The 15425-nt window shown below is 51.3% G+C and overlaps 5 protein-coding genes across 5 annotated transcripts; 3 read left to right on the top strand and 2 right to left on the bottom strand.

The window, feature by feature from the left end:
- Nucleotides 1–145: 145 nt before the first annotated feature.
- SYF1 (pre-mRNA-splicing factor syf1) lies at nt 146–3542 on the bottom strand (the record flags this gene model as incomplete). The annotated part of the gene is made up of 9 exons (XM_036770999.1): nt 146–624; nt 681–762; nt 812–997; nt 1051–1137; nt 1190–1390; nt 1444–1522; nt 1575–1816; nt 1872–2909; nt 2967–3542. The coding sequence occupies 9 exons, from the start codon at nt 3540–3542 to the stop codon at nt 146–148; spliced, it is 2970 nt and encodes a 989-aa protein (XP_036636844.1).
- Nucleotides 3543–5137: 1595 nt separating this feature from the next.
- Nucleotides 5138–6493, top strand: BET4 (Rab geranylgeranyltransferase; the record flags this gene model as incomplete). Its single annotated transcript, XM_036770998.1, has 8 exons — nt 5138–5140; nt 5192–5296; nt 5350–5477; nt 5527–5747; nt 5802–5996; nt 6045–6128; nt 6178–6252; nt 6309–6493. 8 exons carry the CDS (start codon nt 5138–5140, stop codon nt 6491–6493), a joined length of 996 nt encoding a protein of 331 aa, XP_036636843.1.
- Nucleotides 6494–7357: 864 nt separating this feature from the next.
- On the top strand, nt 7358–12334 carry PC9H_001347 (uncharacterized protein; the record flags this gene model as incomplete). Its single annotated transcript, XM_036770997.1, has 11 exons — nt 7358–7842; nt 8124–8918; nt 8971–9140; nt 9195–9375; nt 9425–9635; nt 9688–10753; nt 10807–11045; nt 11106–11360; nt 11413–11964; nt 12016–12111; nt 12164–12334. 11 exons carry the CDS (start codon nt 7358–7360, stop codon nt 12332–12334), a joined length of 4221 nt encoding a protein of 1406 aa, XP_036636842.1.
- Nucleotides 12335–12877: 543 nt separating this feature from the next.
- PC9H_001346 (uncharacterized protein) lies at nt 12878–14374 on the top strand (the record flags this gene model as incomplete). The annotated part of the gene is made up of 4 exons (XM_036770996.1): nt 12878–13063; nt 13119–13349; nt 13414–13996; nt 14058–14374. 4 exons carry the CDS (start codon nt 12878–12880, stop codon nt 14372–14374), a joined length of 1317 nt encoding a protein of 438 aa, XP_036636841.1.
- A 247-nt stretch (nt 14375–14621) lies between these two features.
- CYT2 (Cytochrome c1 heme lyase) lies at nt 14622–15334 on the bottom strand (the record flags this gene model as incomplete). Its single annotated transcript, XM_036770995.1, has 2 exons — nt 14622–14826; nt 14880–15334. The coding sequence occupies 2 exons, from the start codon at nt 15332–15334 to the stop codon at nt 14622–14624; spliced, it is 660 nt and encodes a 219-aa protein (XP_036636840.1).
- Nucleotides 15335–15425: the final 91 nt, after the last annotated feature.

Genomic DNA, 15425 nt, shown 5'->3' with positions numbered 1-15425 from the left:
ATAATATGGGCGCTCAACGTACCACGATCATGACACGCTTGCGGTGTCTGCATGATAGCCCGGCCTTATGTTCGCTCTCAATTCAGTCTTCAAGCCTCAAGCATCGTGTAGCGAAAATACAGAAGACACAGTAAAAAATACACGGCTAATCTTCATCGTCCGAAATATGTATCTCGTCTGCGTTTGCCGCGGAGGCCTCCACATTCTTGTCACCATTGTCTGGTCGAGGGACAGCCGTCTTCGTAGCAGCGACGAAGGCAGGCCCATTTGTCCCAGCACCAGCTTGCTTCTCAGCAGCAGCCATGGCATCTTGCTCTTCTTCGTCTTCCTCCGTCTGGGCAGCACCCTGCCTCGCAGCCATGGTTTGTGCGGCAAGGTAGCTAGCCTCAGTGTTGAACTGCGCCTGGACACTGCGCTTAATCCGCAGCATCTCCCTAAACGTATCTTCCGACCCTGTTTCGATCTCGAAGCTATTCCACTCGCTCCAGAACTTGGGGTTGACGCGCGGGTCGCAGAATTGGGATGCGTGAGCGTAGATAGCGCGGGCTCTGTCGATTTCACCCAGCTTGCGCTCCAGGGCTGCGAATCTGAGACACATTTCTGCGGTTTGACGGTCGGGGAGGACTGAATGATGCAGTTGGCATTGATTGTCAGGCGGAATGAGCGAAGGGAATATGTACCTTCGAGAGCACGCTCATATATTGGTCGAGTGGCTGGCAAGCCGTAGTTGGCCGTGGCCTTAGCAATGTATATTGAGTACATCTACGGTTCCCTTGAGTAAGAAGTCGCGGATAGTACAACGAAGACAAACCTCGAACTTGTCTTCGTCAGAGACGGCCTGAGTGGCGCGTTCAAGAATCGACATAGCCCGTTTAGCTAGTCCGTAATCCTCCTCGAGCTTGGAATACATGAGGAACAGAGGTTTGCAAGATTTAGGTGGACATTTCTCTAGTGCCTGTTCAAAAAGATCTCGAGCACGCTCAAGTTTGGAACCTCCCTGTACGATTATCTACGTAAGTACTGTTTGCGCAAAGGGGGGACAAAACTCACGTATCGCTTGATAAACTTTGAGAGATAGATATTCCAAAGTTCAAAGGAGACCGGAAAAGTGAACAATTCTACACCACGTTCGTATACCTACAATAGAAATGTCAGGACGCGACGCAACCACAATAAATGAGCAACTGGCCTTGAAGCTTTCTTCGAAGTATTTATTCTCTTCCAAGAAGGCGGCGTAATTCACGATGATTTGCGCGTTAGCGATCCTCAGCTCCAGGATCTTGTCATAGACCATTTTTGTGGTTTCCACAGTCCCTATCGATTCCTCCAGATCGACATAGAAGGACCAAAGTTTCAAGGACTTGAATAATCGCGTTTGGACGGACAATGTCTATTGAAAGTGATGTCCGTAGGCGGCTCAAGACATGGATTGAAAGTACGTACGTGATCATGATAGTTGATCTTGGTATTCTTCGGTATAGCAGTTGCTCGCTGCATAACACGAATTGCTTCGTCGTAATTCCTATCCAAGCGATGAGATAGGTATTCCAAGCGAACAGTTCTCGAAAACTCACTCGTTCCGAAGCTCCATCTCAGACCATTCACACCATACTTCTGCGAGATCTTCTACAGCCTTGAAGTTTACCTTGGTGGCCTTTTCTAAGATCTTACGGGCACTGTCTAGATCCTGCTCCGCGCTCTTCGTTGTGCCGCCGTCTTCGTAGAATCGCGCAAAGTTGATGTACAAGTGGTGGAAGTTCGCTGTCGCCTTTCTCGGGTTGATGCTTTCCAAGGCTTTGGTGTACGTCTCCGCCACCTAGGGGACCACACATTTAATACATGGTTTTGGATTTGTTAGCAAAAATACTTACCTTTTGGTCGTCGTCACCCCACAAAGCAACCCTCTTCTCCCATTCTTGCACATCATTCGGATTCCGCCGTATGAGGACATCATTGACCAAGAAGGGCCGTCTATCCATTAGCTCTTCGAATTCCTTCATCTTGGTGTCTAGCTCCTGCTGTGTCTCGGCAGCTTCTGCTTCGTCCTCTTCATCCTCCAAGCTCTCCATCATGGCACTCATCAAGGACTCGCAGAACTCCGAATACGCCTCAAATATCTGAGTGAAGTCTCGAATTGTCAGAACGCTCTTCAACCCAAATTCGAAGGTCTCCTTTGCGCGGTCGAATTCGCCTCGTTTGATCCAGTAGGTCGCCAGGCCCGTCCACAGTCGCCCAGCTTGGTCTTTGTATACATGCAAACCGTCGCGCTGTATGATATGTTCGATGTTGAGTTTTCTTGGACTCATTGGGTCCTCGTCTTCGTCGTAGGCTGGCGCTGGTTTTCCGTCAGCAGTGACAGGAATGGCGGGGCCCGCGAATCGTATCAGCTTGCCATCGGACGAGGCCTGCTCTGGCTCTGTTTCCGAGGCCTTAGCGGCTTGCTCAGCCTCTTTGATTGCTTTATTCGACTCGATGGTTTCCTCAACGTCAAAGCCGACGTCCTCCGCGAATTTTTCGACTACGTCGATAAAGTCCCCAAGAAGCTGATACGGACTCTTTCCTTCCGGACTTGTGTATTCCCCACGCGCAGACTTCCGAGCCAGAGACAAAAGGTATTTTGCAGCTTCGAGCGGCCGCGGGGCTGAGCTAACGGGGTTCAAAAGGAGGGTGGTGAAGCGTTCGGTTATGGAGGGATCGATGGCGAGGTATCGGCGGTAGATGGCTACTGTGGTCGCCCCACCCTTGTCTTCTGCCCACAGAAGGTACCGAACCCATATTCGTGCATGGAGAGAAGGGGGGAGTGTACGTAGAGCACGATCGTACGTTCGTCTCGCGTGTGTGTGTGATATTTGAGGGGGACATTTCGGATGGTTGAATATCGAGATATACATTAGCCATAGACGCGGTAGCTGTATGAAACGAAGGTAAGGTTTCAGGCTTTCATACGAATTCACTTGTAGACACACCTTCGGTAGATACATTAGTGCGCGCTCAAAGGTCGCGAGCAGGGATTTCCACTCTTCCCAGCCAACCACACCGTCCAATCCTCCTTCCCATTCCTCTAGATCCTCCTTCTCATCTTGCAACGCGTCCTTCATCTCCGGAAGCTTTTTCTTGCCACCAGCCCTCTTCTTCACCACAGGCTTCCCCAGTACGAACGACATACGCAGTGACAAGTATGACTTCCATAGCTTGAACGAACCGCCGAAGTTCACGAGAGCGGCTTCGTAGAGATATGTTAACCGTTGCAAGGCATTACGCGCCAATGGGGTTGCCAACGGTCCAAGTAGCGAGCTAAGCTCCGGGGGGATTTCAACAGACCGTTCCAGCTTTTGTTGCGCGATGAATTCTTCGCGAACAGCGTTGATAGCTGACCACCATGTTCGGAACGACGATGGATTTCGCAGGAGGTCCTCTTCACGGTGCAAGTCCTTGACTGATATGAGGTGTGGGTGTGATACTGGATTCGGCACAGGATATGTCAGAGGGAAATGTGATTGAAGGGATTCCAGCGACGGCTGTTTGTCTGCCACGGAAGGCATTTTGAATGTGTTGCGCAACAGAATTTGATCGTCAACGCAGCGCTCACTTGCAGATTTCCCACGGTCAATAAATGAATCAAGGAAGGGCGGCGCGTTCAACTCTCACCGAACTCATGATTGGCAACATATCACACTATCTGCAAATGGCAAGGACTGCACGGTTCTATTGATAATGTCGTTCTGATCTTTGGCATGTAACGCAGGGAGACAGAATTATCGAGGGAGTACGCGTTGATCGGTTTATACCAAGCTCCTTAGATTCCGCGTTCCATCCTCGAAATGGAGATGCTGCCAGCAGCGGCAGTGTGACCTCTCTGCTCTACTCACCGCCAGTGCAACGCTGGCGCCGAGGTCGTTGATGGTACTAAGGTTCAAAGTGCATGACTACAGCTGGGAAGAGGTCTGTTCTGTTGTGCTCGTTACATCTTCATATATCCTTCGACATCGTGACTTGCTGCTCCCGCCTGCTCCAGCGAGCCCCAACCCGGTTTCCCAAGTTGCTTAATTGCTTAGACGGAAACGATGGATTCGGCGTCTGTATATGATGGTGCCATGTCGAATCGCAATCGCGAATACTGCCCAGGCTTCGGTAAGTAAGTATTTGAACAATCTTGAAAGCATGTACTTACCCGTTCCTTATCTTATCTCGAAGGTTAAACTGAACCGTCAATCGACCTCCCCACCATTCCACCTTGTCCTTCCCATGCCTCCATTTGCCTCGCCCACGTCCCCCATCTAGAGAAAGCAAACCAATGATGTGTCAGCGCATAGGTTGGCGATCACGAAACACGGAGAACCCCGATGCACTCACCTACACACGACAGCCGCATCCATGTCTTGGCTCTCTTCGACCGTCAGTAAAGTTTTTGACGCGGCACGTCTATGTCCTTGTGCCCTCGCCTCGCACCTCTCCCCCTAATCAGGGAGAAAGAAGATCGTCATCACGAACTCGACCCCGGCGAAAAAACGAATGAACACGGTTCCCTGTCATTAAGTAAAAGCAGATTTGACTATGCACGGAGGAATGCGCGTCTCCTCCCGCGATAGCAATGAGTCGAATGCTCATTAACCGTTGGAGAGGCAGTATGCCGCTCTCCAGCTCAAGGACGGCCGCTTCCAAAGGTTCTCCCCAAAGCAGATAACCGTTCAAGTGTTCGTGAATGAGGTTGGATGATGCACGCTCAGCGACCGCCCGGTCATTGTAAAAACAAGCTATGCCGCTCGGTCACACTCCTCATTCGATGAATATCAACTTAAAGATTCGGACCGCGAACATATCAGATACCTACTGGCAAGATGCAACTCCCCCCCGCTCTTTCTTGGCGTACCTGCCGTTTATACACCACCCATATGGTGTGATACATATCTCCAAGCCCCTGACCCAGAAATGCGGTACATCCATACCGAATACCTGTAAATACAAGCAACTTGGAATTGATGCAAATTTTAAGATAATAATGGGGTCTATTGTTCTATTGCATTCTTCCCTCTGGCAAAGTGTGTACACTGGTGATATTTTGTTGCCCCTACGTACATGTGACGATTCCGTGTGAAATGAGTGCCATCTTTAAGCGGCTTATACCTCCACCACCACTATGGTGCGTAGCTTGCCTTCGAGTGTCTTGAGCGATGCTGACTGAAAGATCCAGCACGGAGTAAAACGCCAGACTCAGCAGGCCATCGTAGATCGCAAACAACGCGAGAAATCCAAGATCGAGGGCTTGCTGAAGCTGACTGATGCTGTTCTCGATCGTGTACGCCCTTTGTTACACGCGACGAGTCTCCCACCGGCTGATATACGCAGTAGAAGAAGGGGAAGGATTGGAGTGCAGAAGCGTTCGATGCCACGACACAGCTTCTGACCGTAAATCCCGAATTCTACACTATCTGGAACTACAGACGGAACATCCTGCTGAATGGATTGTTTCGCGAAAGGTCAGTTCCTCGCGCTGGGTCCTCAAGTTTTTCATAACGATGGACGTAGCACCCCTGAGGATATTAATGAACTACTGTCTGGGGAACTCGCGCTGACGATGAAATTCCTGCAATCTCACCCCAAAGTCTACTGGATATGGAACCATCGCCAGTGGTGCCTCCAGAACGTCCCCCAAGGCCCTGGTAGCGACTTGGATGGGTGGAGGAAGAAGTACTGGGCCTTCGAGCTTCAGGCCGTCGAGAAGATGCTGAATGCAGATGCCCGAAACTGTGAGCCCACTTGATCCGAGTTGACCATTGCGCCCTAGACATTGTTTATTCTAGTCCACGCGTGGAATTACAGGCGTTACGTGCTAGCTAATATGTCCGTGCCTCGACCCGAGTCATCTGAGCTCACATACACGATGAAGAAAATAGAATCGAATTTCTCCAACTTCAGCGCGTGGCACCAACGTTCAAAGGTATATACGTCCCTATGGCATCAGGGAAAGCTAGACCCCATCAAGTCAAAGGAGAAAGGTAAGCGGCCATCAAGCCTTAATGTCCGACCCCTCATGCTTGCGGCAGAATTTGAACTTGTGCGGAACGCTATGTACACGGACCCAGACGACCAGAGCATATGGATGTATCACCGCTGGCTGGTAGGCCTAGGTACGTGTAGGCTTCCCCTCTGTTTTCATCTTAGCTTTACGTAGGTTAGGGCACGATAAGGAGCTCCTTGAGCGCGAAATAGGGGTGATCCAAGAGTTATTGGAAGAGCAGCCAGATAGCAAGTGTATGGGTTGCGTGCACTCGACGGCTGGGCCTTTCTCTGATAGTCTTCATTTGCAGGGTGTATGGAATCATTGGTACACTACAAGCGTCTGATCCTAACCAACTATCCTTCGGACCGTGACAAAGACTTGGTGGCCGACTGTGTGCGGCTGCTCGATCAACTCAAGGACATCGACTCTGCTAGGCGACATCGATACGAAGAGATACACCGGGCTGTTGTAAACATTAGCACTCATCCATAAGTTTCAGCTAAATATGTATATGTACAGCTAAGAGTTAATCAACAAAGGCAGATCATGCATTTTGCTACTTTATTGCGCTACAGTTTACATGATAAGGAGAAAACGGCTTGTTAACAATGGTACACTTGACTTGACAAGATAGGGGTTGCGGATGTCGATTGATGGTAGAAAGCCTAACACTTGCATTCACCTGGCTTACATTGGCAGCTGGGGAGGTCGAGTCAGAATGGGGATTTCTAGGCTGGACAAAAGCGCACTTCTCGCCGCAAGTGCAGTTGGCATTGCCGCATCCGTTGTAATTCATGGGAAGATCGTTGACCTTGAAAGGAAGCTTCAGTCGGAGGCACGATTGTAGCGGATGAGGTAGCGACCCACGGTATGCATCCTGGGTGAACGTAAGTTTATGTGGGTCAGAGTTGGTGGCGAGAATTCTTTCTGCGGAATATGTTCCCCAGGGCTCCCCTTATATACAGGGGGTTGTTTGAGGCTATTTGGTTGCATGCCTGACCTCAGTATATTAGGGGCTCGGCAGGACCTTTCTCAAGGTGCGGTGCTTCCGACGTTGTAGACGGATAATATACTTGTTTTACTCATGCGTACCTGGGACTGCTTCCGCGGACACCTGCAGCCCGCAGCTAGTGATACTGTACGCGCTGGTTCCTGCGCCTGACACGATCAACCAGGACGTAAGTTGTTATCGGATCGTGGGAGACAATACCGGGAATTGCCGAAGCAGGCCCTACGCCTCGTGTTTGCGGCGTGTTGGATCGCGGCCAGGCGAACCCAAAAATTGTGAAGGCATCGCTGGACACTTCCTTTCTCTGGTTCACCCACGTACGCGCGGCCAACCGATAATCTTCTCCAATGGACAGCAGTCGCTCGAACACCATCCACGAGCTGTTCAGTCGAGGTTCCACGCCTCCTCCTGGACAGCAGCAGTCGCAGCCTCAGCCCTTCCCCAGTCCGCATGCTGCAGATGCACCTACATCAAACCAGATTGACTCTTTATTTCATAATATCGCCTCTCCGCCTGCCGACTCGCAGCAGCCCACAAATCAGAACCAAGGTTCTAACGTGTATGGCAATTCCGAACCTGCGACCCCAAGCCTATCGTTGTCGGAGGAACCCGTCGCTTCCTCTGTGTCATCTGTGAGTAATAGCACGGCAGCAGAGAGGCAGAATGCCCTGCTGTCACTTCTTGGTAACCCAAGCTCGAACCGCTCGAACGCGAGCACGGCGTCGCAGCCACAGCAAGTTCCAACACCTCCGGGTTCCTCGCAACGGTCTGGTGCTTCACCAAGCCACAACGAGACGCAAGGAAAGATTCTGCTCGAACAATTGATGGCTGGGTGAGTGGTTTTGTTGCTTGCTTCCCGTCGCCGCGACGTATGGTGGAGATGGCACGATAAGTGAATACGTCACATCTGTTATTGAGTATTTTCGCGATAACCAGATGTGGATGACACGCATTCTGCTAAAGATGCAGCATGTATAACATGAGTCTTCTATCCATGAGGTAGTTGCGTGTTATCTCTTACAAGAATGGGGCGTGAATCTCATCACATTTCCCTTCTCTTGTTCGCTCGCCCATGATGTCGTTTTATACTAATTTCCCTGATTTACTCTATAGGAATCCCCCGAGGTCAAGCTACTCTGATTCACAGAGGAATTCCCTTCCTGCAGCCGCTCCTTCTCCCCCTTATGGTCCGTCACAGTCACAGCGGGAAGACGAGTATCGTCAGCGCGACAATAATCCCTACAACCCTCTTAATCAACCTAGCGATATCACACCAAGGGCGCAAGCAGCCCCTCCTCCTCCCGCGCAATCACAGAGCCAGCCACCTCAGCCACCCTCCCCTTCCCGAAAGAGCATGTTCGAGTATGTCTCTCCGTTTGACGCGCTCGCTCAAACGTCATCCATGTCGGTGAAGAAGAAGCCCGTGCCGGCACAACCTTCAAGTGTCTCCAGTGGTAATGAGGATTCAGGCTGGTCCGCGATATCTGATCCCAAACGTCAATCAGTCGACAATCTGCTGGAAAACCTTACTCGAGGACACCTCCCTCAACCACCAGTGGCGCAGGCGCCCCCTCCGGCATACGAACCCTACAATCTGCTTGGAAGCTCTGAGTATGCCACGGCAGAGCCAGTCCAGCCCAGAGTCACCGTACCGCCCCCTCCTCCTCTGCCTCCCAAGCCTGCAGGTGCAAGGCCGCCGTCGCCTCCACGGGTGTCGCCACCCAAGCAGCAGCTCTCTAATCGCATTGTATCCCAGCGTCCGATGGACTCCCCTGCTAGCCAGGCGGGTGCATCACAGCTCCCTGCTCAATCCGGCAGACGCGATAAGGAGAGCTCACCTGGGCCTCGAGGCTTTAGGGCGAAGGGCCAGACCAACAGGTATCCCAACAAGAATCAGTCAAGTCCAAGGTAGGAGCTTCATCACTTGACCGTGATGATAAGAGATTAACCACTATACTAGTCCTCAACCACAGACTGTCGTATATGATGTGTCCCAGTCACTCGAAGAAATTCAAGCTCCCCGCGACTCCGTCAAGTCTACCGCTATCGCTCTTGTGAGGCAGGATGCGGTCTTCCTACCGGGAACGACTATCGGTGCTACGCATTGGGTAGCCTACGCTATGACTCGCGGTAATTAACTCGAATTGGCTGTGTGTGATGTATCACTAACCCTGATGTGTATAGGTCGCGTCCGTGTCATTTCTCGCTCAAGTGGGGATCGCACCTTGTTGCAGCTGCCCAACCTGTTCCCAAGCGCTGCTAGTGTCACTGATATGGCGGTCTACGGCAACAGACTAGCAGGTGTCACTTCAGACGGCGGTTTTGTTGTATGGGAGCTCCCTGAGGTCATTACTGACGACGTACCGTAAGAATCCCTCCATAGTTGCCCCCGACCTCAGCTGACGGACTTCTAGTGGCGAGTTGCTGCTGTGTATTCCGCCCCCATCCGATGGCGAAGCTCCCCTCCATGCCGTCAAATGGCACCCCAAGGAGCCTGATATGCTAGCCATCGCCTCAGAGAACCGAATCTATCTGATCAACCTGGGGAACTTCCATTCTCTGAGAGGGCAACCCCTGCAACAGCACGAGCTGATTCACCTCGCAAGCGTCTTCTCCCTGTCAAACGTAAGTAGCTATGTCCTCATTGCTCGGATACCTAGCTCAGACCCCGTTGAAGCCACTTGTTGCCTTCGACTTCGACGTTTTGCACGGTGGCATTGCCACCATTTCCGAGGACTCAACATTTACGCTCTGGAACATGCATGACCGAGTTCCTTACACCACTCACAAGATTCGTGGTGATGATATGCCGTCAAGCATCACCTTCGTTGACGGTGGCGTCGTGATCGGCCGAAAGAACGGGACTATCTTCCAGCTGCTGTCCATGGCTACGAAGACTGTATTATCTACCATTAAGTTCGTCAATGGCGATCGAGAAGACCCGGATATGTTCGGCCATGTCAGCTACGATACGAGAATACAGACACTTTGGGTAGCAAACTGCCGGCGCGACAGTATGATTGCGATCAAGTTGAACGTGGACCCAGCTGCGATGAGTGGCGAAGATGTCGGCCGAGGCTATTTTGAACAAGTTGTCGAATTCACAGGGCCGAAGCCGACCATTCACTTCGTGATCTTGACCATGGATGCAGATCCGCACGGAGATGAAGCGCTTGCGGCTTGCGCCGCCGCGAAGGTTCCCCCTGGCGAATTAGCTCTCGTCGCCTTCTCCGTCCATGCATCTGGGGTGGACCAGATTCTCATACGTAAAGAGTGGTATGATCACGCGTTGCTTGGAGCGCCGGCCAAATTCCCCTCCTACTCCCTCCCCCAACCCCCTGCTCCGGCCTCTCAAAGCTTGTATGTGGAGCCCAAGGGTCGTCCGATCCCCCCTCAGTTCACTCCTCAAATGTCTACCCTGCCCAATGTCGCTCCTCAGGGATCCACCATCATCCCTCCTGCTAGGCTGAGAACGCCTCCGTCCGAGGACGTAGAGGCTGATCTCGCCCGGGAGGAAGTGCGTAGCGCTGATAACGCTAGAGGAAAGGGACAGAAGGGGAAGAATGTGAACTGGAAGGAGCGCGAAGAGAACCGCAACGGCAATCGGTCGAACAACCCAGTAGACTCCAACATCTTGAACGACTCTGCTCTGGGCCAGGCGCTTACCAAAGAGATCAAGAGGACGGAAGAAAGCCTACACACACGCATTGGCAGGCTCATCGGCAAGGAAATGGATAAACAACGTAGGCTTTCTGTCGCTCGGCTTAGGGCTCATTCTGATGTATGAATATTATAGACCAACGACTTGAAGAAGCCCGTGTTAATGAACAAGCCGAAGACTTCGCCCGACAAGAGAAGATCCTGAAGTTGATCTCGACCGAGCTCACACGAAATACAACACGTGTCGTTGAGATGGCCGTCAAGAACGAGGTTCAGAACTCTGTTCTTCCTTCGCTGGAGAATATTACCAAGACGGAGGTCAAGAGCGCGCTTAATGACCAGATTGGTCGCGGTGTTGCCGAATTCATTGGCCAGGTATGTATTGCGCACCCCTCTCGTGCAATCAATTTATTGATCCACCGCCCCATGTACCAGAGTCTACCAAACGAAATCGAGAAACTACTGCTTCGCCCCGACATCTCTGCTCACTTCGCCCATCTCCTCTCTTCAAATTTGACGCCTCTCCTGGAGAGACAGGTCAAGGAGGCAGTTACGAAGACGTTCCTCCCCGTCTTTTCTCAGCAATCTTCATCGTATCACCAGGAAGTCCTTCGTGAGCTTCGTACGGAGATGCATAGTCTCAAAAGCGAGGTCACGGCGTGGCAGAACGATGCATTCCGAAATCAAGAGGTACGCTTACTTAACCACTGAATTACTTACGCGTTTAATGTGATTTCTCCAGACGTCTATTCGAGAATTGGAGCACACTGTCCGAGCCCTCTCTGAACAAGTCAAGTTCCTCACTATGAATTCCTCTACCTCCGGACCAGCGCCTATGCATCACCTTCCTCAAGTTCAACAAAACCACAATTCGCCGGGACCAAGCATTCAACATGGCCCTAGCAATATGACCCAGCAACACATGCGTCCCGCTGCTCAGAATATGCCACCACCCGCTCCTCAACCTCCTACCAATTATGGGCACAACAATTTCTCTCCTCAAACGCAGCCTCCCGCCCCGCTGCACACAGCTTGGTACTCCAATAGTATCGCTGCGCCGCAAGCATCCCACCCCGCGACACTCCCACAACCCAATCCTCAGCCACAAGAACGAACGCCTGTCACTCCCCCCGTTAAACCCGAACAATGGGACGAGATATACCTTGGCGTATTGCATACCCAAGACACAACGAAGCTTCGTGACCTCCTCATGCACACCAACCCCGATGTGATCATGCCTCTGAACGGGCCGGTCCTCGTTTCGCAAGCCGTCATCCTGACGCTGGTCCACAGGGTAAGTTCATTATGTTGGGATTGTGATCGATCGTCTAACAATGTCTCCTAGTTATCGGCTACTGTCGGGGAGGCCCCGCCTAACGACGATTCTTTCAAGACCTCTTTGTGGTGGCTCCAGCGCTCGGTCGCTTTGCTCCAACCCGAAGTTCGTCTACAAACCTTTTTCTATCTCATAGCGAGACTAATCAACTCTATAGGACAAACTCATTGCTGATTTCATACCCCGTGTATTGCCGAATGTTCAGCATTCCCTCAATACCACGAAGCAACGTCTCACCATCCTTCCTGGCGGGCCAGCGACCCTCGAGACTGCGAGAAAAATTTCTGATATCCAAGATGCGTTGCGTCGCAAGGTGACGCCTGTTTGAACACATGTTATCTATTTTCGTTTTGGAATCTTGCTTGGGCAGCGAACATACTTACAACCAGAAAATTTGTTATGATTTTGATGACCTCTGTTGCGATGCTTTGTTGTATTGACGCCATGAATGACGATCTCTTCTGTGTCTCAGCTACAGTAAGGAAAGCGGGTGAAATCAGTCAGATAGTGCCGGTAAGTTCCAACATGTCTGGTACCCTCAGGTTTAGATCATGTCCAAGTTTATACGGTATCTTGCAATATTTCGTTTACTTCTTGCCGGTAGTATACTGGTACGCGGAGTGCTGCTGCATAGCTGAGATAACCTTGCATTGCTCGCACCTTTAGTCCTCCTACTTATATTACAGTGTCCTCTTACCGACAATACACGCAGTACAATATGCTCCGCTGAGAGAAAAGGCAATTACTTCTTGGATTTCGAGTCGCTGGACTCCATGCACAGCCACCGATCACCTCGAGTAATGGAGATCACATGAACAAAATTTCGGTTGACCTCTAACTTCCTCCTCTCAGCTCTCTCCGCAGGATTTCGATGGGACGGCGACGAAAAAATAGAACCCATCTCAAAGGGAAAGGCGCTGCTGACGCCAGTACGGTGGTGAATGATGGAACGCCTAAATCCTTTATAATCAAGCATGGTCAAGTCGGATCGTCTCTGGCACAGCTGGTGAGGGATCTCAGAAAGGTCATGGAACCCAATACAGCTAGTAGGCTGAAGGTGAGTGTCCTCTCCACCGGCAGAGTAAACTACATCCCAGCTGATGAGTACATAGGAACGACACCGCAACAAACTAAAAGACTATCTGACTATGGCACCTGCGCTCCATGTAACCCATCTCCTCGCCTTTACACTCACTCCCGTCGCCCCCTCAATGCGCCTCGTCCGTTTATCCTCTGGTCCTACTCTCAGTTTCCGAATCGAGAGATACAGCCTCATGAAAGATATCCTTCACGCTTCTCGGCATTCAAGAGGAATGGGAATGGAGTATCTCAGTCCACCACTGGTACGTTGTGCATTATTCGGAGTGCGTGGATATTATGAACATAAATACACGATCTTGCGTATAGCTAGTACTTGCGTCGTTTCCACCGGCCTCTCCAACCACTCCCCCGCATCTCCCCCTACTCATGAAGTCCTTTCAATCCCTCTTCCCACCTCTCTCACCCAAAAATATTACTCTTTCTTCAGCGCGACGAATAGTCCTCGTCCACTATAATGCAGACCGAGGCACCGTCGACATTCGGCACTTCATTATCACAGTGAAACCCTACGGCGTATCAAAACGTGTTCGGAAAATCCTCGAAGGTGCAACCTCTTCAAAATCAAAAACATCGACAAATTCAACCTCGGGCTTCCTTGATCTAGGCAACGAGAAGGACGTTGCAGATTTCTTGTTGAGGAAGAGAGGGGAAGCTGGGCCGGGCTCGGAGGATGGTGGATATGAGTCTGCTGCTTCGTCTGCTTCTTCTGCAGCTGGCGATGATGGGGATCCGATTTCGTTGGCAGATGACTATGTTGGAAGAAATAATAAGAAGGGCCAGAGAAGGGCGGTGAGGCTCGACGAAGTCGGTCCCAGAATGGAGCTGAGGCTGGTCAAAATAACGGAGGGCGTCCCGGGGAAAGAAGGGGCTGTTATATATCATGAATTCGGTGGGTTTCTTCACACTGTTGCATTGCAATTTTTGAACCGTTGTATCTTTCGGGTTTCTAGTCAAGAAGACAAAGAAGGAAGCTGCGGCGCTGAAGGCGACTCACGAAGCGAAAGAGAAGCTGCGTAAGGAACGCAGGGAGGAGCAGGAACGGAACGTACAACGGAAGAAGCAGGCGAATGGGGCGAAGAACGACAACGAAGACGACGACGACGATGACGGAGAGGAACAGGATGAAGATGCGGCAGGTTGGGATGACGAAGAAGAAATCACTGATGGAGAGGAGAGCGACGGAGATGGAGACGAAGACGAGGAGAGCGAGGTGGAAGAGCCAGCACCTCCCCCGCGGCCGAAGAAAAAAGTGAGGATACAGCGATGAATCTTTCATCGTGTGTATTGCTTCATCATTGTTGTATATGTTAGGGGTTGGTGGTTACCTCACATTAAACAGTATATTCTATTCTGCCTACGAAGAGAAGAGCCACAGAGTGCAGCCATTACAAGGCCGGTAGACGAATTGGTACTATCGACTGGGTTATCGTTAGCCTCCGATCTACTTGCATCGCCATACCACGTCCAGCGAAAGTTGAATCTAAATCATTCGCCACTGTCAGCACTAAAAGAAGCTAGGAAAAGATGCGACTCCAGAAGTGTTCCATCCGCATCTTAACCCCTTCCCAATTATCCATTGCAGGGCGGACATCGAGGTAAAACGACACATTATTGGAAGCTGGACCTGCGGTATGACCGGTATAGAAATCAATGATATATCGCATTTTTGTCCCGCATCGGTCTACGACCCAGTCGTGTCGGTCGAACGGTGGAGAATATCTACAAGGCGCAGTTTCAGACATCGGTGCCCGAGATGTGCGGTCCTCACTTACCCAAGTAATGTCTTCCACCTGGCTTTGATACTTCGCTCCCCAGGCTTGCCCTTGAAGTTGATCAACTTCAAACCCCCGCATTTGTCGCTCCCCCGGCCCGCCTCCCACTTGAGCACCTCTGACCAAGCACGCTCATTTACGGCGTTATGTATGGGTACAATCGTCTTCATGTCAGTTGCTTGAGGGTTATGGTTTTTGCGAGCCATGGCACTAAAGAATTGTGCCTCGGACGGGTACACCCAGTTGCCACTGTCCGATGCCCTTGGTATTGAGGACGTTTCGCGGTCATTCGATAGGGCAGCCGGATGGTTCTGCGAAGACGGCGGGCGGGAAGGAAGAAAGCGACTCCACGGAGAAGATGGGGATGAGTGGTCTACTGGGCAGGCCGACTCTGTGGATTTTTCTGGCGCAGAGGTAGTCCCAGCGCCATGGTCAACGGGACACTTGGACTCCATCGTCGGACAACAGAACGAATTTTGTGAAACTGAGATGCCGCGATACATGCCGGACCAGTAGGGTTCCACCGTGGGAATAACTCTGTCTCGG

Source organism: Pleurotus ostreatus, assembly GCF_014466165.1.
Source record: "Pleurotus ostreatus strain PC9 chromosome Unknown scaffold_1, whole genome shotgun sequence".
NCBI classification, from domain to species: Eukaryota; Fungi; Basidiomycota; class Agaricomycetes; order Agaricales; family Pleurotaceae; genus Pleurotus; species Pleurotus ostreatus.
The sequence above is the reverse complement of the archived record's forward strand: the minus strand, read 5'-3'. Positions and strand labels throughout refer to the sequence as shown.